The sequence below is a fragment of the Danio aesculapii genome, chromosome 5 (assembly GCF_903798145.1).
Source record: "Danio aesculapii chromosome 5, fDanAes4.1, whole genome shotgun sequence".
Classification (NCBI taxonomy): domain Eukaryota; kingdom Metazoa; phylum Chordata; class Actinopteri; order Cypriniformes; family Danionidae; genus Danio; species Danio aesculapii.
The window spans coordinates 24,088,325-24,113,225 of record NC_079439.1 but is presented as its reverse complement, the minus strand read 5'-3'; the positions used below and the strand labels follow the sequence as shown (position 1 = coordinate 24,113,225).

At 36.0% G+C, this 24,901-nt stretch overlaps 1 protein-coding gene across 1 annotated transcript in view; it reads left to right on the top strand.

The window, feature by feature from the left end:
• Window positions 1–24,901, top strand: part of si:ch211-26b3.4 (connector enhancer of kinase suppressor of ras 2) — a 78,999-nt gene that overhangs the window by 48,240 nt on the left and 5,858 nt on the right. Inside the window, exons 9-22 of the mRNA XM_056457642.1 lie at window positions 283–429; window positions 5,618–5,748; window positions 5,848–6,008; window positions 9,120–9,200; window positions 12,828–13,066; window positions 13,380–13,414; window positions 16,913–16,961; window positions 17,470–17,518; window positions 17,643–17,815; window positions 19,988–20,061; window positions 20,281–20,352; window positions 20,433–20,503; window positions 20,975–21,057; window positions 23,698–24,393. Of these exons, the coding sequence (XP_056313617.1) occupies window positions 283–429; window positions 5,618–5,748; window positions 5,848–6,008; window positions 9,120–9,200; window positions 12,828–13,066; window positions 13,380–13,414; window positions 16,913–16,961; window positions 17,470–17,518; window positions 17,643–17,815; window positions 19,988–20,061; window positions 20,281–20,352; window positions 20,433–20,503; window positions 20,975–21,057; window positions 23,698–24,393 (2,061 nt within the window). The remainder of the gene's footprint in view (window positions 1–282; window positions 430–5,617; window positions 5,749–5,847; window positions 6,009–9,119; window positions 9,201–12,827; window positions 13,067–13,379; window positions 13,415–16,912; window positions 16,962–17,469; window positions 17,519–17,642; window positions 17,816–19,987; window positions 20,062–20,280; window positions 20,353–20,432; window positions 20,504–20,974; window positions 21,058–23,697; window positions 24,394–24,901) is intronic.

Sequence of the window (24,901 nt, the reverse complement as noted above, 5' to 3'; positions counted from 1 at the left end):
CCCCAAAAAATGTGTAAAGCGCTTTGAGTGTCTTAAACGCAATATATAAGTGTAAGGACTTATTATTATCTAGTCTCAAACTATTAAAATGCAAATAAAAGTCATATAAAAGTAATAAAAAAATTATTAATAAAAAATATTAAAATTAATTAATATAAATTTAAAGAAAATACAAAAAGTTCCTCAAATATATAATAAAATTACAAATTTGAGAAAATCCTTATGATTTAAAACATGGCCAAACTTGTTTTATAATATTATTTAAAATGATTCATCTTTTAGGTGGGCTGGCAGTTGAAGAATCTGGTCAACTGTCTCCGTGAGGACCCGAGTGGTGTGATCCTCACACTGAAGAAGAGGCCTCAGAACACTCTGGGCTCTACTCCTGCACTGCTCAAGAACGCCCGCTGGAAACCACTCGCCCTGCAGGTGTGTGATGATAGTTCAATGTGTTTGTTCAAGTGAATCCATTTAACATGTAGTGTGCACGATTGTGTACTGGTATTCATTACTAAATAGTCCCCACAAGTATATTAAAACAATACCAGTAATTTTTCAATCTTGTAGGGGCATTGTTTTGGTCCCCATGAGGAAAACAGCTCATAAATCATACAGCATGAAGCTATAACCATGCAGAATGTTTTCTGTGAGGGTTGGGTTTGGAGGTAGGAGGGGCACAGTACAAAAACAATTCTGTTTATGGGAAGTCCCCACAAAGATAGAGTATTTCAGTGTGTAGTGAGGGTGTGTGTGTGTTTGAGAGTGTCTCCAAGCAGTGAATGGGTTCCGTACGGCTTGTTGCCATGGCAGCCGGAGTTCTGAGGTTGCTCTGGATACGAGTATCAGACAGATGCAGTTAAAGCTGCACATGTGTCCACAGTCACGACACACTGGACGCTCACTCATCAACGAAGGCCAGAGCCACGCCGCAAGATTTTACACCCTTTCTCCATGATTAAACTATAGGAATTCAAAATAACATATCTCTAGACTTATTCCATGAAGACAGCTAACATTAATAACTGACACATGCACAATCAGATGAAATTACTGAAGAACAGAAGGACTTCAATTTTTACATGCAATAAAACGGCGAGTGGTGTGTTTATGTACATGCTTCTCCTGCCTGCTGCTTGTTGCTATGCTTTTCCTCATTGCTAACTGATGGGTGCAGCGCCCATGGTTGCTATGGGCAACACTATCATCGTTTCTGAAACACACAATGCTCTGATAGTCAAAGGTCTTTAAACGTGAGCGAGTTGAACTGATCGCTTTAGTGAAACTATCTGCACAAGGCTAGCATACTGTACATGTATAATATGATAAAAGCCTAAGAACTCTCACTACGCATCACGAGAACATGGAATTTTCTGTCTGAACATTCTGTCTGGTGATTAATTTCCTTTATTTTAATGTAATAATGCCAATGCTTTACTTAGTGGTGTGGAATATTAATCAAAAATTCAATATGTGTAGGAATAATTAAAGAGTATTTTGGTATGTTTTTACAGCAGTCTTGGCTGGTTTGGGTCTGTCATGGATGATTAAATTATATTAAACCTGCCAGCAGGGATAGGCAGTATTTAGGATACATGTATTTCAAATACAAAATAGTATTTTGTCATTTGTATTCGACAGGGTTTGTAAAAACAGCTTAATTTTCATTCATTCATTCATTTTCTTTTCGGCTTAGTCCCTTTATTAATCCGGGTTCGCCACAGTGGAATGAACCGCCAACTTATCCAGCATATGTTTTACACAACGGATGCCCTTCTAGCTGCAACCCATCACTGGGAAACATCCATACACACTCATTCACACACACTACGGTCAATTTAGCTTACCCAATTCACCTGTACCACATGTCTTTGGACTATGGGGGAACCGGAGCACCCGGAGGAAGCTAACGCGAACAAGGGGAGAACAGGCAAACTCCACACAGAAACGCCAATACCCAGCTGAGGCTTGAATCAGCGGCCTTTTTGCTGTGAGGTGATTGTGCTACCCACTGCGCCACCGTGACACTTAATATTTTGTACTTAATATTTTAAAATACTTCATCTACATCAAATCTACATCAAGACATAAAATGCACCCTCTGATTGGTGCTTTGGATGTTAATGACTCTTCCATTTAAAGAAGAATTGAAAAACTCTTAGGAGAAAGAGACTAATGTACAAATAATAGTTTTGAATGGATTGCTGATGCCAAATGTTTGTCGTGAAAACAAACAACATAAAAATAAGTCCTACAGTGGCGATTCCTACAATACTTCATTGGCTGTTACAAACGCCAGTAGTTGATCCGTAGGTCCACTGTAGAGTTAATGAAGAGGAAAGATGTAAGCCTTAAGATGTCAACATATAAAACACAATTATTTAATAATCAAAAGCTCCTAATACAGTTTTTATTGTAAGATTTGAAGAGAAAAGAATTGATTTAAAAAAAAAAAAAAACTAGATTTCTGAAAAATTCTGTGAACAAAAACATTTACATCACTCTTTATTTAACAACCTTTTAAAATATTACGAGGATGAAAAATCATTGTACAGAGATGATAGTAATTCTACTAGTCATGTTTGCTATTAAACAGTTTACTTCACTAAGTCAGTTTAAGGGATTGATCAAATAAGTCTAATTGATGGAAGGTTTGTGAAGAAATGTCATGCTCCCTTGTTAAACTATTTTGTAGTATTTTCAAAATACAGAATACAGTATTTTATCTTCCTTCCTGTTGAGGCTGTTGTATTTTGTAGATTATTTTGATACACCTAAAATGAAGATATTTGGTATTTTATTTTAAAATACATTTTAGTGTACCCTGCCTGCCAATAGATCATGGAGGCGAGTGACTGTCTAAATAGATGAACACATTTGAATTTCAACTTATTTTACAACCATTATCTTTATATATACAGTAAACATTTCAAATGGACCAAAACCTTTCAGCAAAGTTATCCTAAAACTGTTGACAACACCTATTCTTAGATTTTTTTTTTTAAATAACCGTTTCTGATCCACTTCAAGTGTTGACTATTGAAGTGTGAATATGAGTGGTCTCCAGCCTCCGGCGCCTAGACTCCAGCTCTGCACAAGACTTTTGGCCACAGGAGAAATGGTCATGCCCAACTGAGCCTGGTTTCTCTCGAGGTTTTTTAATTTTTCACTTTCGCCAATTGGTGAAGTTTTTTCCTCGCCACTGGCTTGCATGGTTCGGGACCTGTAGAGCTGCGCATAGATGGATTTGCTCTTCAGTGTTTGGACTCTCAGTAGTGAATATTAAACCACACTAAACTGAGCTAAACTGAACTGAACTTAAACTCTGAAAACTGAACTGACACTGTTTCAATTCATTTTAATCTTCTATGTGAAGCTGCTTTGACACAATCTACATTGTAAAAGTGCTATACAAATAAAGGTGAATTGAATTGAATATGATTGGAATTCAGATGTACTACGCCCACAACGTTATCATCATCATGTGACCTAGCGTCAGTTGCATTTGTTCTTAATGGGTGGTTCATTGAATCATTCTTTCATGATTCATTTTAAACAGCTGATTTATTTATGAACAAAGAAAGCGACCTTTATGAGTGGATCACTGAATCACTCGCTCATTCAACTCCTCCAAAAACAGTGGATGTGATTAAAATAACATTTTAGTGGTGAAAAGACTGTTAATTCTCACTTTGTGTTCAGACTGGCAAACATTACATCCATTTGAACAGGGATTTTCTTCTCCAGGGTAGGGTTGCACCAGTTCTTCATAAGCTCTTGTTTAAACTGGAATGAAAAGTCCACACTAGAGGCTTAATAACTAACTACTAGCTAGTTTGTTACTAAGTTTGTACTTATACCACATGTACATAAGGCAGAATGTATTTAGTCAGTCGTAAGCTTCCCATAAGGTAATACGTAGTTGAATTAACTGAAATAATACCCAATCAGAAGGCTTCTCATTTTCCTTGTGAAACTGTAAAATAGCTTGACATGCGCATGAACTGAAAATGAACAAGTTATCAACATCAAAATATTAAACTTGAAATTAATATAATAGCCTACACATGGAAGAGTAAATGAACCGGTAAAAAATTGAGTCATAGAGAAATTATCATAGTAATTGATGGATACAAACATAATGAAACAATCCTTGGAAGAAAATTAAACTTGTTTTACTCAAATCAGAAAGAAAATGTGAGATTTGGAAGGACACGAAAAACAAAATTAATTGCAAAATGCTTTGAGCAGAGGGAGATGAAGGAAGAGAACTTGTCGTTCATTATTATCATCAATCACAAGCTCATCAATGTAATCTAATCTCACTGAGGACATTTAAATGCACCCCAATAATCTGATTTTAATATGATTAAGACAACACGCTGATTAAGAGTCTACCATGTAAAAGTCATAATCGTAGTAAACACAAATTGAATTAAGACGTGGAGTATGCCGATTTTATTTGCATAACTGAAGTGCAGTACAGACATGTAAACACCCCAATCAAACTATTACCGTCATGTAAGATTTTCACTGCATTTTGCGACAGGATAGTCCATACACACTTGGCTGTTTGACACTTTTCTCTGCACCCCGTGAAGGACCACAGACACCTGCATCACCAAATGCAGAGTTTTTTTTTACCATTCGGCGTGCGGTTTTAATTTCCAATAAAACAACACTCGTCCAGCATACTTGCATCTCGTTTATCATGGGGGGCATGCATGAAATGTTCCTGAATGAAAGTGAAAGTGCCAAACAGCAGTTAAAGTTGACAAATGAAAAATAAAACACCCAAAATTACATGAAACTCCGGAGGAAATGTGGATAGCGTGGTGACGCAAAGACGTTAATCGAATTATGTGCTTTAAGATGTAAAACGGCATCATGAAAGGAACATTCGAAACTCTCATGTTACACGCTACTCATGTAAACACTTTAATCATATTATTATCTTAATCAAATTAAAGTAATTTGATTACTGATTACCAAGTAAACGTAGTCATTGTCATGTCTTTTCTTTCAATATACATGGGTTGAGACTTCCGTAAATATTTTGTTGGAACGTAAAGTTATGTTTAAACTAAGTTCAGAGGTGGAACGCAAAACTATTTAGTAGTGCATTTACTATTATATAACTACTATTTACTATAAGTTGTAATTAAGTGTACCTTTACGTTGCGACTAGGCTACATTTTTACCTATGCACTCCTGACCCCTGATCTGTTTGAAGTATTTTTATTGGCCAAAAATAAAAATTACATTTAAAAACTTTAGCTCACGTAGTGTTAACTTTTGTTTACAATAAATATCACACTTGTGATAACTATATTTGTGATAATATGCTTTGATATTCAGAATAACATTTCTTGTGCCATATTACTCAACTTACACCATAAATATAAAACAACAAAGAATGTCATTTTTGTCTTTCATAACTTGAGATAAAAGGACATTCAAATTATATTATAATAGGCTTCAATAGCAGCAAACGCTTTCAGAATTAAAACAATTGCAATATTACGATAAATGTAAAATATTTGTTTGTTAAATCATTTATTACATCATAACTTATATTAACTTTATGGTGAGGTGATTTTTTTGTGTTTCTGCTTGACAGCCTTTGTCCACAAGCCCATGCAGTGGTTCTCCCACCCCACCCAGCACACTGGGGTCAGTGGGACTCTCACCTGGGGTGGACACACCAGGAGGACATGATGTTTTTATTCTGTCCCCTGTCTATGGACACAGGTATTTAAATGTTAAACGTATAAAATGTACTCAACACCTGTTCAGTCTGTTCAGGTATGTTGATGTAACCGATTTCTGCTTCTGTTCTCACTCTGTTAGAGAGGAGGATCTGGATCGGGGTGGCTTCGGTGTGTTTGGTTCAGATTCTCCAGGGTATTACGTAGAACAGGAGGTACTGGGGGGCCAATATTTTCCCCTCCTGGAAGAAGAATCTGGGAGAAATACTGGACTGCGACGCAGAGACCGGACCCCAACTCACAGTAAGTGTAACTATAATGCACATTACAAATATGGAGCAAATGAAGAATTCAGATAAATATTATTCACATTCATATTCTGTAAACAATCCAATTTATGTTTAATTTATGTATATTATATGTTTTACTCTAAGTGAATAGATTGAAGTGATTTGCTGGTAGTTATTATTTTTGGTTTTCTAAGTTTGAGAGATTTTAGAGAAATTTCTAAGATTCATTTAAAAAAATAAATAAAGTCCGGTCCTACTTTATATTAAGTGTCCCTAAGTACTATGTACTTACATAAAAAATTAATACAATGTACTTTCTGTGTACAGCTGAACACTTCTGGGTAGGGTTAGAGACAGGTTTGGTGGTATGGGTAGGTATAACGGTGGGTTATGGTTTGAAGATAGTCAACAGTGTAATTGCATTAATTTATGACAGATGTAATTACATGCATGCATTTAATCAAACCTAAGTACCATGTAACAACATGTATTTAGACAATAGGTAAATTGTAACAAATTATTAAGTACATATTAGTTAAGGCTACCTAATATAAAGTGGAACCCAAAGTCCTATAATAATATCATGATATTGTATCAGTTGTAACATTATATTCAAATCAATAATTTTAAATATATCTCTCCTACATATGGCTCTCTTTAAGGTGTTTTCTATACTGTATATTAGTAGTGTGTGTAATATTGCTAAAAATTGCTCTTCATTATCTTAGAGTAGATTCTTCAATTACAACAATTAATGAAACAATGTCTGTCTAAGCATGTAGACAAAAGTCTAACACTGTGTCTGAAATATTACTCCCTCAATCTTAACTAGTTGTTTCTTGAACTATAAAATCCTTATGTGTGCACTCACTCTTGCTTGTGTGATTTAACTTCTTATTACATTCTTCAATTACTGGATTATTGGCTTCATCACACAGTGAATGCTTTTAGACTCTAATTATGTTTATGTTTGTTTTTCACAATCAGTGAAATACTTGATGTGATCAAGATGTTTTGGATTCCTGTATTTTTAATTCAATTTTTTAGACTTACAGTTGAAGTAAATATTATTAGCTTTCCTGTAAAATTGTAATTCTCTTAAAAATATTTACAATTTTTTTTTTTTTTACATTTTTCAACACATTTTTTAAACATAATAGTTTTAATAACTAATTTATTTTCTCTTTGCCATGGTGACAGTACATAATATTTTACTACTTATTACTAGTATTCAGGTTAAAGTGTAATTTAAAGGTGTAACTAGGTTAATTAGGTTAAAGTTAGGATAATTAGCCAAGTCATTGGATAACAGTGGTTTGTTCTGTTGCCAATTGAAAAAAATATGCATTTCTTAAAAGGGCAAATAATATTAAAGGTGCAGTATATGTGATTGTCTTCAGAAACATTTTTTGTTGTGCTGGTTGAAAGTCTTTTCAAATTCCAATAGTATAAATTAAAGTACATGATCTAAATGTATTTATATGTATTTTTATATTCTGGGTAAGGCATAAGACTAAAAATTGTTTGTCCAATTAAAAATTCAGGCCGACATTTCCCATAATTCTGATAAAGTAGCCCAAACTGTCTGTCAACAAATGTAGATTTGTACATCTGTGCAGCCGTTCATGCAGATCCACCATTTGCGCGTGCCGCGTACATGACGTGTACACGAGAGAGTGGCAGCGCTAAAAACAAATGCTGAATCAAAACTTTTAAATCCTGAATAAATATTGGAGTTAGTTTTGCAGGCTGGAGTATGACACCATGGCTGAAGTATTACTTAGACAGGTAATGTTATGTTTTAGTCATGCAAAGCTTTTGTAGATGGTGTTGTTTTATGAATAGGTTATATGCACTAAAGTGTTGTTAAGCTACTGAAATCTTCCAGCGAAAGATTGATGTGACTGTTTTGAATTTCGTAAGGGACCTTTTACAGCATCAATAAATGTAGATTTCTATTTAGTTTATAAACAAAACATCAGTAATACCCTGGCCTGCTTTACTGAGGTGAAGTTGGTTTTATATTCATATCGGTTCATTTCTGAACAATGACAACATGTGATGCGCTCCCTATATAGTTTACCATGCTCTTTTGAATATTCGGTCTGAAATAGCATGCAGGTATGGCTTAGTATTAAGTATAATTCCTGCACACCACCGGCCAACCACTAATCATACAGTAGTCACTTTAGGATAAGGCGTGTGAGAGAGTGAGACCAGCGATCTTTGCATACATGAAATACTGCACATTATGACAAGTTTTGCTTGCTGCACAGCTGAAAATGCACTAAATATAATTTTGATTGGAATTGTATTTTTTTTAAAGTACTATAAAGTTTTCTAACTGGCGAAAGACATGATCTAGTGGGTTGTCTACCTTTGGGGATGCATGACTTTGGACGGCAGAGGTGGGACTGTGTTTCAAAGATATTATGCTAAACAGCATTTTGGCAGATCACCTACTGCACCTTTAACCTTAAAATTGTTTGAAAAAATTTTTTAAACTGCTTTTCTCCCAGTCAAACTAAAAGAAATAACATTTTTTCCAGAAAAAAATAATAATATCGCAAATACTGTGAAAATGTCCTTGCTCCTTTAAACATCACTTGGGAAATATATATTAAAAAAATAAAAATAAAAAAATCAGATGAGGGCAAATACTTTTGACTTCAACTATATATTATTTGTTGCTAACTTTTAACATGGATTTTCTCATTTAGCTGTTCTGTCACAATTCACAAGCAGCACGATTTAAAATAACATTGTTTGTCTACACAAGTCTCTATATGACATTCTGTACAGTAAACCACATCTGTTTAAATAATGTATGAAATGCTGCACGCTTTCCAACCATACATTTTTAAATTCTAGTGTGCTTATGCCATGTTACACAATGGACATCTTACATCATCCCTGGATGGCCATTTTTTAAAGCTGAACATAGCAGTGCATTACAGGAGATTAATCCACTTGGGAGTTCCGGCTTTAAACTGCAAATCTCAGCCATTTAATATGTTGCAGTTGCGCTACCGTGTGCACTAATACACAGCAAGAGAAGAGATGTCGGATGGTCTGAAATGCGCGCACACACACACACTCAATGGTTGTATGTCTCTGCCTGTAGGTGACCTCCGACAGGTTTCCATGGGAACTGAATGGTTGGCAGAGCCTCAAGAATCTGGAGTTTATAAAAGAGGAAGCAGAGGTGATGATTTTACATTTTATGTACTACAATACTTTACTCCAATTTGTACTTAAGATTCATGTAAACTGGCCCTTTATTGAGATGTAAAAATTTCCAGTTCTGTTTTTTGAGCTGTTCAACCATAATGTCTAAAAACACTTCCATTTTCTCAGAATGTGCATGTAAAATCATTGAATTTTTTAGTCTCAATTTATTTATTCATACTAACCCCTCTTGTCTGAGAAGGCTAGTCTGCTTTGATTGGCCAGATGGTCCAGTCTGTAACCACTTACTAAAGCAAAATGCCCTTAACAATGCATGTGTGTTTTCTAAATCAGACCCTCTAGTTTTTTGCAATTCTGCGATCACTGAATCCAACGCAAAAATCAACAAACAGTCGCAAATTTTTACAATCCTGCAAAATTCTGGATTAAATGCAAAATAAAATCGCAAAAAATTTAAATAATCTTATAAAACATCCAATTCCAAAGCAAATAATCAAATTAGATTTATTTCAGTTTGCATGTTTTTTTTTTTTGTTTTACATGACTTTTGTCATGTAAAACAAAAAAATTGGGCGATTTGTGTCTTTGACGCACTTCAGACTGCAAAAGAAAGTAGGAGCAAACATCTAACAAACGAAGCAATGGATCAGGCAGAAAAGCAAGCAGCTTACAATGATGGAGATTGGTTCAAGGATAACGGCCGCTGACCATATTGAAGGACATTATTTTTGCTTATATATATATATATATATATATATATATATATATATATATATATATATATATATATATATATATATATTTATTTTTTTTTTTTATTATTATTTTTTTTTTTAAAATCGCAATTATATTATTTTTTAATTTTAATCGCAAAATTGTCTGCAATAGATTTAGATCCCTGTATCGCAGTTCTAGGCATCACTGTTTTCGAGATAACTAAAAACAGCTAAAAACAGTACAGAACAAAATATAGTTCCATTTGTCTGTCTACTAGCACAAAGGTTAATATTATTAAACTGGAAACAGAAAGCTGCTCCTATATACATCTAATGAGGGATGTAATGAAACATTTGGAACTGGAGAAAATTAGATTCTCCCTAAAAAAGAAAGATAAATTCTATAAAATCTGGCAACCTTTCATGGGTTATTTTAAAAACAAACTCTGCAAGAAATAGTTAAATTGAAGAGGATTAGACTAATCTAGATAACAAAACAGAAGATGAATGTTTTGTTTTTTATTTATTATTATATCTATTTTATTATTTGTTTCCTTTTTATAAATTTTTTAAAATTATTTTATTAATGTATTATCACTATACTTCTGTATGGATTGCTTGTATAATGCATGTTTTATTGTCAATTGATGTGTGATTGTTTGTTGGACCAAATTTGTAAGTCGTTTTGTTTGACTGTCTAAAAAACAATAAAGTAAAAAAAATAAATAAATAAGGACAGATGTTGACCTCTATGAGGATTTTAGGTTTAAAGCTCAGTGTCAGTAATGTTAGGCTAACATAAATGTTCATCTCTGATCCTTACAATATCAGTAGGAAATCTAAAAAACATGAAATTTTACTGTGTAGTCAAGAACACTCTTGTTCTTGGTAAGTAAAACCTACAGACGTTTATCAACATTGCTTGTAAGTTGCTTTCACATGAAAGCATCTCAAGAACTTAAATGTCAAAACATTATATAACTGACATTTCAGTGCATTTTCAGGCATTTCACTGCATCAAAAGCACAGAAAGCAAACTTGAAAGGTGGTGACTTTGTTCTAGTAAACTTTGCAACCAACAGCAGGAAGTACCGTACACTTTAAAGAAACCACCTTAGTTTCAGAAACCTGGAGAAACTGCAAACAACTATTTACAGCAGAAAACTCATTCGCATCAAGAACGATTACTATATCATTTCTACAAATCAACCTCAATATAAAACATTCACTTAGACTACAGCTGCCTTAATTTTGCGAACTTTTCTTTCTAGATGTTGTTTAAATTAGATTTTTTTGGTATTTTTGAATTAATTTTTTATTTACGCAACACTTTATTGATGTTGACTACTATCTTTCGTTAAAACATATCAATTAAAACATTTTTATATAACAATTAAACAAGATTATTTCCCCACAGCAAAGTTTATTAAAGGATTTGCTTGTTTGAAATATTAACTTATATTTTATGCTACTTGCAGCCTTTTGACTACTATTGTAGATTTTACATTCACTTAAAGGGCACCTATGATGAAAATCATCTTTTGAAAGCTGTTTGGACAGAACTGTGTGTAGGTATAGTCTGTCCACAGTCATATTGGAGTGATATAAAGACAAGAAGTCTCTTTTTTTATTTCCTGAAGTTCAAATAGGATCCAAATCCCTCCCATTTTTAGGCCCACTGCAACGTGACGTAGGAGTGCGGTTTCCCCGCCCACCGAATTGATTGACAGCCGCATATTAACATGTTTCCGTAATAATGCGTATATAATCATATCAACAAGACAGGACGTGCTCAAAGCAATTGGGATTAAAAGATCTGTTGAGCTCGCTGTGATCATCAATCATCATCAAATGTGATCAACAATGAGTTTTACAAGTTTAAAACGTTTCTAAAAGAGTGCATGATTGTGATGAATTACAATGATTTTACTGTCTTCATCACCACAGACGCTTCAATCTTCTTTCAACAAATACATTCAATAATCATTGGGAAAGTTACACAAACGTTACACGAGATCTGCTTCCTTCATGTCTGTCACTGTGCTGTTTATCTTACGCATCCGGAGACTGAGGCACACTCTCACAGGCATGTGGGAACGGTGGGCAGGGTGCATTAACTAGCATTAAAGTTACAGGCAACCAAAACAGCTACAAGGTGTTCAGAGCAGAAACGGGTGTTTTGAGCTAAAACTTTACAGACACATTCTAGAGCAGGGGTCACCAATCTTGCCGGTGTCCCTGCAGGGTTTAGCTCCAACTTGCCTCAACACACCTGACTGGGTGTTTCAAGTATACCTAGTAAGACCCTGATTAGTTCATTCAGGTGTGTTTGATTAGGGTTGGAGCTAAAATCTGCAGGACACCGGCCCTCCAGGAACAAGTTTGGTGACCCCTGTTCTAGAGACACAAAATACTTATTTTAAATCTTGAAAAAGGGGAAAAATAGGTGCCCTGTAATGCTATAACTACTATTTCTTCATTGGAAAATGGTAAGAATGAACATATTACTGAAGCTGATGAAATCTCATTTCAGCTGATACTGTTCACTAATTGAATTTAAAAAGTATGTTATCTCAATGTGTGAAACATCACATCATTATCGGTGACAACGGCCACCTTTTAGGATGTGAGTGGGGAAAAGTTACCAGCAAACATACGAAATGACTCATTTATTATGTCCTTGTTTCTTTTTTTGTGGAAATACGGCTCTAAGAATAGAACAGAAAATGCGTAGGTGACAACGGCACAGATAAAAATAGAAATCAAACCTCCTTTAGGGGAAATAAACCTCTGAAACCTCACAAACACAGGAAGGTGTCAGAGTAGTTCATGCTGTGGCTGCTACTTGAAAAATGAGCATTTTCTGTAACAAGTTCTCTTTCCCCCAGTATGTGACTTTGTGTTTGTTTTCTGTCTTTCCCCATCAGATTCTGATTCCTCCCTCTTGCGGTTTCTAAGTGATGACAGAATCCTGTTGATCCAGGAGGAGGCAGAGTTTTCTCAACGTGACACAAGCAGGCGATCCAGGAAAAAGAGCCGGAATCCAAGCAGTCCCAGTTTTCCAATCAGCCCCTCAATGCTCGCTCCACCTGTGCGTCTTGACACAGGCCCCCCTGAGGGGCTGCCCTTCCCCGTGCCTGACTCAAACACAATGCCACACTACCATGTGAGTGTTTAAAGATGTGTCTACTCTCACACCATTGCATAATTGGATTGTCTGATTGCGGGTCGACATCCTTCCTCAGATAGTGTTGTTTAAAACTTGAGATTGTACATAAACGTTCAGACGTTCCTTAATAAAAACGTTTCAATAGTCCCTCGTGGCATACATTTGGTCTGTATTGTCATGTGATTGTGCATTGTCATTTGCACACGCAAGCGTCTCTGCTTCAATCGTTTGTTTCATAACAACAGGAAATTCAAATTGTTCTTCCTCTTTGTCTCTTTTTCTCTCTCTGTCATTCTGTTCATTGACACAGAGAGCTGCAGACACACTTCGAGCAGATGCTGATCGGTGAGTAAATTTCATATCTGCCTTAAATTAAACTGAATAAACAATACAGAAACTATAACACGACTCTTTCAAGGATACACATCACATATACAGCATTTCTGCATGCAAGTTAAATTTAAGACTTCTTAAGACCATTATGAATGAAATTTTAGACTTCTACAGGGCTAAATGCTAAGAATTTTTTAAATATCCAACTTGAAAAAGATTTTCACTTGCCCAATCGAAAAAACATTATAATTTATTACATTTATTAATACAATAATAATAATTCAATAATAAAAAATAAAGGTCAGGTCAGTATTCCCAGCAGTAAATAAATGGAGAACTTTTGCTCCTGTAAGGAAAGTAACTAAATGCTAATTGTAAATAAAACATTTAGTTTTATTGATGGATTGTTGGTGATTGTACAGATTAATGGCCAGATTGGCTATACGTGAACAGGAAAATTAGGACCCGTTAAAAAAAAAGATTTACATACAACACAATACATAGAACACAATAATTCTGTAGATTTAAGACTTTTTAAGGCCTAAAAGTTTGCTTTTGAGATTTAAGACATTTTAAGACTTTAACACCCCGCGGATACCCTGCATATAAGTGGTGAAATTACCATCCTAAGGACAGCTTTTACATTTTTTTTAGATACTTTTATTGTTTCAAAAAAATGTGATACATACATACTGTATCAGTAACCAAATACCAATCAAAGAACACCCACCCTATCCTGACAATGTCATAAACAAAATATATACACATGCAAAAAAATAAATAATTAAATAAATACAAATAAAATAGTAATAATAATAATAATGGCAATTTTGTAAAAAAATAAAGTAAATAAAGTAAATATATATATATATGACAAACACTGCACATTAACACGGTCACATTGTTTGGGATTACTAAACGGTCAGTCCAATCCTATTTAAAAAAATGAAGGAAGTAGTCCGATATCTTGTAAAATATGTGCATTTGTTTGATTAAGTCAGTCTTTCCATTGCTATACAAGATATTTCCTTAATCCAGAGTGACAAGATGGACCATGAATACTTTTCCAGTGAATGGCGCTTCGCATGCAATAGACAAGATTTATAGACTTCTGTTCACATGTCTTTAGAGATAAGGCAGGTGAGAAAAGACCAAGAATACAAATTTTAGGGCAAACAGGGTTTTCTTTACCAATAGTTTTAGATTACACATATTAGGTCTTTCCAAAAGGATTGCAAGTGCTCACATTGCCAAACACAATGGAATAGTGTGCCAAAGTGTGAAAGTCATAATGACAGCTTTTGTTTTATTTAAACATTTTGTTGAATCACTTAATCACCGTGAGTTAACCATCAAGCACAATTATCATTTTTAAGTTATATTATCTTTTTTATGTTGTTGCCTGTTATTTGATTTGATTTTGATTTATTGTTCTTAAGGAATTGATTGTAAATACTCTTTTCACATTATTCCCCTTTTATACTTGTCACTAAATTATGAGCAAGTGCTCGCACATAACGGTGTTGGAAAAGCTGTTGGGTCGAATGTGGTTTTCACTATATGACACTTTGCATACTCAGCATTACATATTGTGACACATACACAAAATGATCTGCCCTGCAGTTTGGCAACAAATCATTTTGACTGAACTCGATAACCTTCAGCCACTCGTTCCCATCACAAGGCTCATTTAGTAAGATTTTCAGAGCGGCAGGTGCTAAACAACCAGATGTGAAGGTGCTATTTAAAGCATATGTTCTGTGGATTTCCCCATATTTATTCTTATCATTAGTGCTTTTTGTGTCACGATTAACTTTTATTAGTTTTGCTTTGCACTTACTTGCCATTATTACCTGATACTGGACTAGCTATTGTTGCAAACATTTAGTAGTTTAATTTAATTTTCATCAGACCGCAACTTATTCAGATGTTCAATTTTAAACAGGCATGTTCATGTGCTTTCTTGTGCCAAAGGACATCCCAGCCACCTTTTCAGCCATTATTACCCATGCCCTTATTTGCCATTATTACCGGACACTGGACTGGCCAAGATTTTGAATACAAAGCTGATTTGTACATCATATTAAAGAGTTTTAGAACGAGACATTTGGTAGTTTAATTCTGTCATGATTAATTTGTCCTGTTCTTTAGAGTGGTCATCCCAGGATCAAAATGACCATTTAGAGGAGATTGATGTTCATTGGTTTACACACTAATAAGATTTGACCATCTTAATTAACTCTTCCTGATTTAAAAAAATAAGGAAAAGAAATTACTTGGCTGCAAATTTGATAGGATTGATTACAGTTTCAGTCTAAAAACAGAAGGATCTGTTTCATTAGTATGGATACAGAGATCAATACAAAAGAGAGTTGAGGTTTAGTTTTTACTCTATAGTTGTGTGTAATTGTGTAAAAAGGGTGTGTAAGTCTTGTGTGTATAAGGGTGTGTCTGTGAGAATAACAGCGGTGGTAGAGCTTCACTTAGAATTAGGTATGAAGATAACCTCAAACACCAGCATCCTGTCCACCACCTGGCTTTGAGTCTTTGATCCCCTGCTGATTTTGTATGCCCACTGACAAAGAAATGATCAGTCTATAATTGTAATGGTAGTTATTTTAACTGTGAGAGACAGAATAGCAACAAAAATGCATTTCAAAAAAGTTGAACCAATTATTATTTTGATGAGTGAAATAAGTATTTGACCCCTTCGCAAAACACGACTTCAGATTCTTACAGTAGTTTGCAAATCACAGAGGCCATGCATTTCTTGTAGTTGGCCACTAGCATCTCAGGAAGGATTTTGTCCCACTCCTCTTGGCAGATCTTTAAGTCATTAAGGTTTTGAGGCTGACGTTTGGTAATTCAAACTTTTAGCTCCCTCTACAGATTTTCTATTGGATCTTGGCCACTGCAAAACCTTGAAGTGCTTCTTCTTGAGTCAATCCTTTGTTGCCTTGGTTATGTGTTTTGGGTTATTGTCATGCAGAAATACCCACCCACAACCCATTATTAATGGTTCTCACCCCAGATCTGACAGTACATAGCCCCATCCTTCATATCTTTGGTGCGCTGCAGACCCTGTCCCCTCAATGTTTCCACCTCCATGGTTGCCAGCTGGTGTTTTTGGAGTTCATTCCTCCTTCTCCAAAGCATGGTGAATTAGAATGATGTCAAAGAGCTTGATTTTGGTCTCATCGGAGCACAACTTATTCAGATGATCAATTTCAAACTTCAGACATGCCGTTTTTTTTAAATGTTTTTTTTTTTTTTTTGTTATTCTGTCTAAAGTTAAAATAACCCTACCATTACAATTATGGACTAATCATTTCTTTGTCAGTGAGCAAACATATCATCAGATCCAATACTTTCCCCATCATATGTCATTTTACATTATCATTGTTTTGTAAATGCAATCATAAACACCCATTTAAAATTACTATTTCTCTCTTGTCTCACAGTCTCTGCTTTTCCAAATTTGTCTAATTCTATCTCTTTTTCTCTCTAAAGATATGCCAGTTCAGGACTTGACAGACAAGCAGGGGCATCAATGAGGAAGGTAAATCATCAGTACAGTTACTGCATCAGTAGTGGTATTGAAAACAGAATTGATGAGTTGAAAAACTGGGACAGTACAGTAAAGATAAATTCACTTAAATTATCAATTTTCTCTTTGGAGAAAAATATTTCTTGGAGAATCTTTATTTGCAATTTGACAATAAAACATATTGTGTTATTGAATCATTATATTATTAAGGTTTTAACTTACATCCTAAGGTATATATTCAGCATAATACAACTGTTTTGGTTATGTTTTAAAATATTTTTTATGTTTATGTTGTTATCTATTAAATTCATTCCTTAATATAGAATATTCTTTTTTATATTGTTATATTTTTAATTTTAGATTACTTATTTGGTGCATGTGCTTTTCTGCAGCAGAAATTCATAATAACTTTATTGAAATCCTTACAGGTTTTGGTTATGAAAATGACACAGTATGAAGTCTTCTGAACCAAAACATATGTTATTTATTTTTTTAATCATCCATCCTCTCCTCTCTCTAGTCTGTACATTATGCCTCTCTGAGGACTAAGCCCAAGAAGAAAAGCAAAGGTATGATGATTAGATAAACAGGATCTTTACTTGTATTAAACTGAGCAGTGTTTGTCCTGAAGAATACCAAGACATTGCCTGTCTCGTATATTCTTATCATTTTATATGCTGTGTGTGTGTGTAGGTTCCCTCAGTAGTGCCAGCAGGAGGCGTATTGCCTGCAAAGATCTGGGTCATGGCGACTGTGAAGGCTGGCTATGGAAAAAGAAGGACGCCACAGGCTACTTTACTCAGAAATGGAAGAAGTACTGGTTTGTTCTTAAAGACTCCAACCTGTACTGGTACACCAATCAGAATGTAAGCAAACATTGTTCCTTTCCCTTGTGTTGATCTGTGAGGGTGCATGTCCAATATTGTCCATTTAAAATTCACTAGCTAAATTTACATAATAATCAGTTTGTGAACAGACTAGCACCCCAGTTAGGAAAACTCATATTTCATATATATTTTTTAATTTCCTCACTACTTTCTTACTCCGTGTGAGTGATTCTAAACTTTCATAAATGTCTTTCTTCTGTTGAACACAAAACAAGACATCCATAGTATGAACTAAAATAGATTTTGGATTTTTTCCCAACACTTCATTATATCTTCCTTTGTGTTTAACAGAATAAAGAAACTCTGGTTTGCAAAGTAGAGGATTAGCAAATGATTCAATGATGATTTTTAAATCCCTTTAACCAAACCAGTTAGAATGAATTGGCTTAATCTAATTAAATCGTTTATGTTGTAAATAATGGTTTAAACTAGGGATGCGTTGAAATGTAAATTCTGGACTGAAATCTAAACCAAAAATTCTGGATGAATTGTTTATTATGCATCCAGTATGAAAGCCGCTTCACACTGTGTGGTGTCTATGGCCTAAAAGGAGAGTGAAACCAGCACACTTAACACTAGGCATGTGTCGGTATAAGATTGTGACGATGTGATAACCTTGGACAAAAAAAATAAAATAAAATCACAATTTCACAGTATTGTGATTACTGCTCTAAAATATGTTCTTTTGAAATGTCTGGATGAAAAACAATAACTTTCCCCCATTGAACATAATATATATGTTATTTGAGGAAACATTTAAAATAATTTTGACCAGTAGCTTTTGATGTGGAGGGTAATTTTTTGCTGGAGATACTGTTGCCCTAAAAAACAAAAAAAATAGTAAAAAACAAAAAAAAAAAACATGTAAAAACAAAAAAACTGTATACCAGGTAAGGTATAACAAAAAACAGATATGACCTTGGTTTAACCTTGACTTTTCTAAACCCCGGTAAACATTGAAACCAGTTATTGTCTCATGCCTACTGAACAGTGTGTAGTGCAGTGCAGTATAACCCTTTTCACATATTTTAGGTTGTTTTTCTCTTTTGGCCAAAAACCAAAAATTCAGTGCATCACTAGTTTAAACCAGTTCAAATCAATAAGTAAATGTTGACCATGAATTTGAAAACTAAATCTGGAAATGTGCAGTGATGTTGAAATGGCGTAATGATGCATGATGCTTGGAACACACTTTTGTCATAAATGACTGTTGCCCTTCCACTCATTGTCTGGGGCATGGGGCAATGCTATAGCACCACTTTCAACTCTATTCCATTTCATCTGCTTCATAATTATAGACAGAACAGAAACAAGCTTATATGCTCTTTATCTCCTTGTTCATACCCAAAATAGAGAGATATTAAGTCTATTTTTTAAAACCAAAAAAGTGAGAGGATGGCAGGGAAACTCTGTATATTCCTGAATTGAGCACACATCAAAAGATCAAATCCGATTTGAAGCTTATGACATATAAATGTGCACACCAACCCAATCACTTTCATGTAACTGCAACCTTACATTGCTTTTAAACGAACACCATGGCACTGGAAAAGGAAATAAGAAAACAAAGACAGACTTGAAAACTGCTATGATGGAAAAATAAATCATGTTTTTCTTTCATTATGGAATCAAAAGAATGCAAAGGCTGTGAAAAATGATTCTGGTCAAGTCAGGTTTGTTTTTGTTTGTTTTGTTAAAATAATAAAGTACTTTGTTACTTTCATAAAGTATTTAGCCCATGTAGTTTCTTTTACAAATGAGCTCAATGCTAACAGCAGCCACTATCTAACGCTCCAAAATGGTGTCTTATGTCAGGACACATTGCAGACTCTGTTCTGGCATGGAGGAGATATACGTAGCTTTGAATAGAGGCTGGTAATTTATGCTTTCAGTGTTAGCATAAGCTTTTATTTCTACTATTATTGGAAATTACACAATTATCAGCAGTTCAGTACTCCCTGTCTTCATTGATGGCCAGGTCAAAAGCTAACAAACCTGGTGTGATATTTCGTTTTTTTATAGTTTTGCCTTAAAATGTATTTCTCCTGTTCATTTCATTGTTTTAAAGATGATAAAAAACACATCTGTGCATTTATACTATCCTCTATGCCAACATTATGATTAATCGTGCTGTTTTTTTTCTTTGTTCAGGATGAGAAAGCAGAAGGCTTCATCAGTTTGCCAGAGTTTCGGATAGACAGAGCGATCGAATGCAGGAGGAAACAGTGAGTGTTAAAAGACAACAATAACCCTGTCTCTGTTGTGTTGGGCTTGCTGGTTTGTTGGGCGGGTCTGCGTGTAAAACCTATCGGCTAGTGGAATCTGGGTCACTGCAGAACTGCTGATCTCTCTTTTATAAACACACACAAAGACTCACGCTGCGATTAAGTGTAATCTATTTGTGTCTGAAGATCTCGGTTTCTCTCTTTCCTTCTTTGTTTCAGTGCCTTCAAAGCATGCCACCCCAAAATTAAGAGTTTCTTTTTTGCTACAGATCATTTAGAGGAGATGAACAGGTAAGTGGTGTCAGAGCCCCTTCAGCAGACATCAGCCCACTACCCTATTTCCTCATTTTCACACTTATTTCTTGTTTCAGATGGATGAATCGTTTAGGTTTGGCTGCTATTGGCTACACGCCTGATGATCCAGTACCACGTCCTGATGAAGGTGAGATCATGTCCTGTTATATCATAAGCTAATAGTGCTCTGATTTCATTGAGTATAGTTTTGAGCACACTGATAAAAATGGTTCATTGCAAATTGTTGCAAACAAATTGTTGCTATCTAGCCCTTCCCCTTAGCCCTACGCCTAAAGACAATTGGGACTGCCCTACCCCTTCATGTGAATACGCAAAACAAGGGTTAGGGATAAGGGGAAGGGCTAAGGGGTAGAATTGGGATTGGGCCTTTATAAGCTCAGTTTAAACAAGCAAATTAAGTTGAACATTACTAAATTTAATTTGTTTAAATTCAGACCGTATAAAGTTTGCAAACCTTTACCTTTAAAAATTGTAAATTCAGTGAATCATTTTTACAGTGTAATGACTGGCCTGATCATAGCTTTGGGAAAGCATAGTTTGATGATCATAAACGATGATGTTATGTACGTCATTCTGATTTCTTCATTTTTTTGTTAAGATTACTGGAGCGAGAGTGATCAAGATGAGGTTGATGGCTCTATGACACTCAAACAGGAAGCCACATACCACCACAACCCCACTGTGAGTATAAAGACACATGAATATATTTAGCCAAAAATGCCCTTTGACTGACTTTAGCACAAATATACACATGCCTATTGTGCATTAAACTGATCAAAAGTGAAAGTAAATACATTCATAATGTTACAAAAATTATCTGTTTAAATCTGTTCTGCTCTATTAAATGGTCTGTTCATCAAAGAATATTTTTAAAGAACTTTCCTCGACATTTAGAAGTAGAAAAAAAGAAGAAAATTATATTAAAATGATATTTTTGTATTAAAGGGATCATGTGACACTGAAGAGAGGAATAATGGCTGCTGAAAGGCTATTTAAATGACTAAAATATTAAATAAAAAAAATAGTAGTTTTAAATTGTAATAATTACTGTACTGCTCTATTTTGGGTCAAGTAAATGTAGTTTTAGTGCACAAGAATTAAAAATCTTTACCGACCCTAAACCTTTAAATGAAACATTAGAATTAAGCAAGCTCATGAAGGCATGAAAATGATCAATTACATAACAAAAAGTCATCATTTCAGGGTATTTGCAGGAATCCTAAAAGGTCATTTCAATACCTTTTAAGGACTTTTTAAAGACCTTCTCAGAATATTTTAAGACCTTATCGCCACTTCAAGCTCTAATCAGTATTAAAAACTTCAACTTAAAAAAGTAGTTGTAGTTAAATAAATCAATGGAGCACAACCATGCAACAGAACTCAGATAAGCTCGAAAGAAACAAAAGCTTGAAATAATAAAATTACACGGTTGTTTTTAGTGACAGGCTTCAGGAACTGTTTAAACTCGTCTTTCTCCAATCAGGAGTACCTAAACTTACATTTTCCCATTTTGCCGTATGTTTCGCTCTATGGTTTTGCTACATGTGGAGAGCGTCATATCACCTTCCCGCGTTTGTCGGAAATTATGTGACATCACCCAGACAGAGAAGCTTAGCCGGACTCGCTCGCGTAGATCGAGAACGCTGTTTTTAATATTAGGAGGAAAATAAATATATTTATACTTTTTTGGTATCAAACACTTTGGACAACGCTTGAACAAAACTCGTAAAAATGTGATTAAGGCTTTTTAACAACTTTTAAAAGGCCTTAATTTTCTCATAATTGATTGATCAACTTTTAATACTATTTATGACCTTGTGGACACCCTGCATTTATAATTAAAAATAAAAGAATTACAGAGCACTATATCTTGTGCATCATACTGAAGGAAAACGGGCAGCATATTCACTGCATCTCTCTGACTATCATCAAATATCACTGAGCATCATCAATGGTATTAAAGAGCCCATATTATGGGTTTTTGAAAATGCCCTTCCATGTAGTGTGTAACACAGCTCTAAGTGAAGTGAAATATCCAGCTAAGGCTTAAATCTGTAAGTGTACAGTGTTTAAAACTATTGATTCATCTATAAAAGAGTCGACTCATAGTGCTTCAAACGAGTCGCCTTGATAAAGAGTCATTAGGTGTTTCGCGATGACGCAGCCACGAAACACAAGCCTCGCCAGTAGTTACGCGCGCAAACCCGGGAGATTTGAAACCTGCGGCCCCGCCCACTAACACAGAAAAAACACTAGACACACACACACACACACAGACGCCGCCGGTCCAATGAAGTCACGCTGTGCTCAGATGGATAATATTGACAGTCTCTACCCAAAGATGAGTTGTTAACCTGGTACAGTACACGCGGTTACTCTTTATATTCTCTTATCACATGTAAGCCACGTTAAAAACGCGACGCGTGCCGCTTTGTTTACGGATTTAACGTTAAAGGCTTTTGTGAGCTCGCGTTCCACTGCCGTTTGTCGTTGCTATGGCGATCGATCGTAAGCTAGGAGACAGGAGACTCGTGTCACTTTCCCTAGTTCTTCTGAGGAGCGTTGTGTGTGTGTGTGTGTGTGTGTGTGTGTGTGAGAGAGAGAGAGAGAGAGAGAGAGACTCGCGTCGCTTTCCCTAGTTCTTCTGAGGAGCGTTGTGTGTGTGTGTGTGAGAGAGAGAGAGAGAGAGAGAGAGACTCGCGTCGCTTTCCCTAGTTCTTCTGAGGAGCGTTGTGTGTGTGTGTGTGAGAGAGAGAGAGAGAGAGAGAGAGACTCGCGTCGCTTTCCCTAGTTCTTCTGAGGAGCGTTGTGTGTGTGTGTGTGTGAGAGAGAGAGAGAGGGAGAGGGAGAGAGAGAGACTCGCGTCGATCTCCCCCGTTTTTCTGAGGAGGGTTGTGTGTGTGTGTGTGTGTGTGTGTGTGTGTGTGTGTGTGTGTGTGTGTGTGTGTGAAAAAAGCCTTACACTATGAAGCGTGTGTGCACTGTGACTACTTTTATATAGTTGATTACCAGCTGGGCATTTCACTCTGTCTCGTGCTGAAGCCTGTCACTGTCGACCAATCGCAGCAGGCTGTCATCGGTCCAATCAGCGCAGATTAGCTTCGCGCTGAGGAGGGGGTTGGGAACAAATGAATCGCTGAACGATTCATATGGGAGTCGTTGGGATAATTAGGTAAAAATAAATGCAGATTATAAGACCATCAAAGTGTTTTATGACCTTGCATGCATATTAGACTGTTGTTGGAGACCCTTACAACCTAAATATGACCCTATTTCATGTATAATATGGGCTCTTTAAGCGGTGATTCCATTTGTCTTTAGGCAACTTCGACCAGTCCATTTCCTGAGCGTCACTTTTCCAGCGGCTCCACATTCTCACATTCCTCTGCCGAGGAGTCCCATTCTTCTTGCCGATCCTCCCATCGAGAACGCCGCTCATGGCAGGACCTGATTGAAACACCTTTGACCAGCACAGGATTACACTACCTGCAGACCGCAGAAGAGGAGGAACCAGGCCTGCTGTCACCTGACCAACTGCGGCAAGCCACGCTCCCCGCTCAGCGCCGGCGTCCTCTAGAGCGGGAAGGGCCTTTTCCATTGACGGACAGCGAGGAGTCCAGACCCCGGCATCACACTCACAAGCAGCGCAGCCAGAGCCTCCCTCGCCACCGTGACACGCACGGAGGACACTCGCACCGCAGCACTCGTACACACATGCACACGCATGGTACTCTGAGGCCACGAACTCACCTCCATGAAGAAGATGAGGAAGAAGAGGAGGAGAAACATGTGCGGAAAGCCAGCAGCAGAAGGCCTGAGAGTGACGAGAAAGCATCTGATGGCACGGATGGCCTTCAGGAGCTGTACAAATCGCTGGAGCAGGCCAGTCTGTCTGCTTTCGGCCAGCAGAGGCCTTCCACCAAACAAGAGTTTAGACGATCCTTCATCAAACGCAGTAATGACCCTGCCACGAATGAACGACTGCACCGCATACGGGTTCTCCGCTCCACACTCAAGGTATGCAGACTCAATGAGGAATATATATATATATATATATATATATACTCTTCTCACTAGAATGTGGAAGTAAACTGTAACAGTGTAGACATCTACAAAAAAGCCTTGTGCAGTAGTGGTATTTTACTTATATCATTATTTACTCCTTTCTTCTGTTGGATTCATAGATGAAATTTTAAAGAATGTGTAACTACAAAAATTGTTGGTGCCCAATTGACTTCCAAAGTATGGAGAAATATATGATGGAAGTCAGTGGGGACCTGAAACTACATTTCTCTGTTCTGCAGAAGATCTGAATGAACGGTTTGGAATGAATGATGACAAAACTTAAATGTTTGTGTGAATCATCCCTTTAAAGGGCAGTATATAATTTTCACCACTAGAGGGTGCATATTCACAACAAACAAAGACGTATTATGATGACATTGTAAGTTATGGTGGAATCATGGGTGTTGTCGTCTTCATTACATGGACCCTACAGAAATCATCCTCATGGATGAGCTAAAGT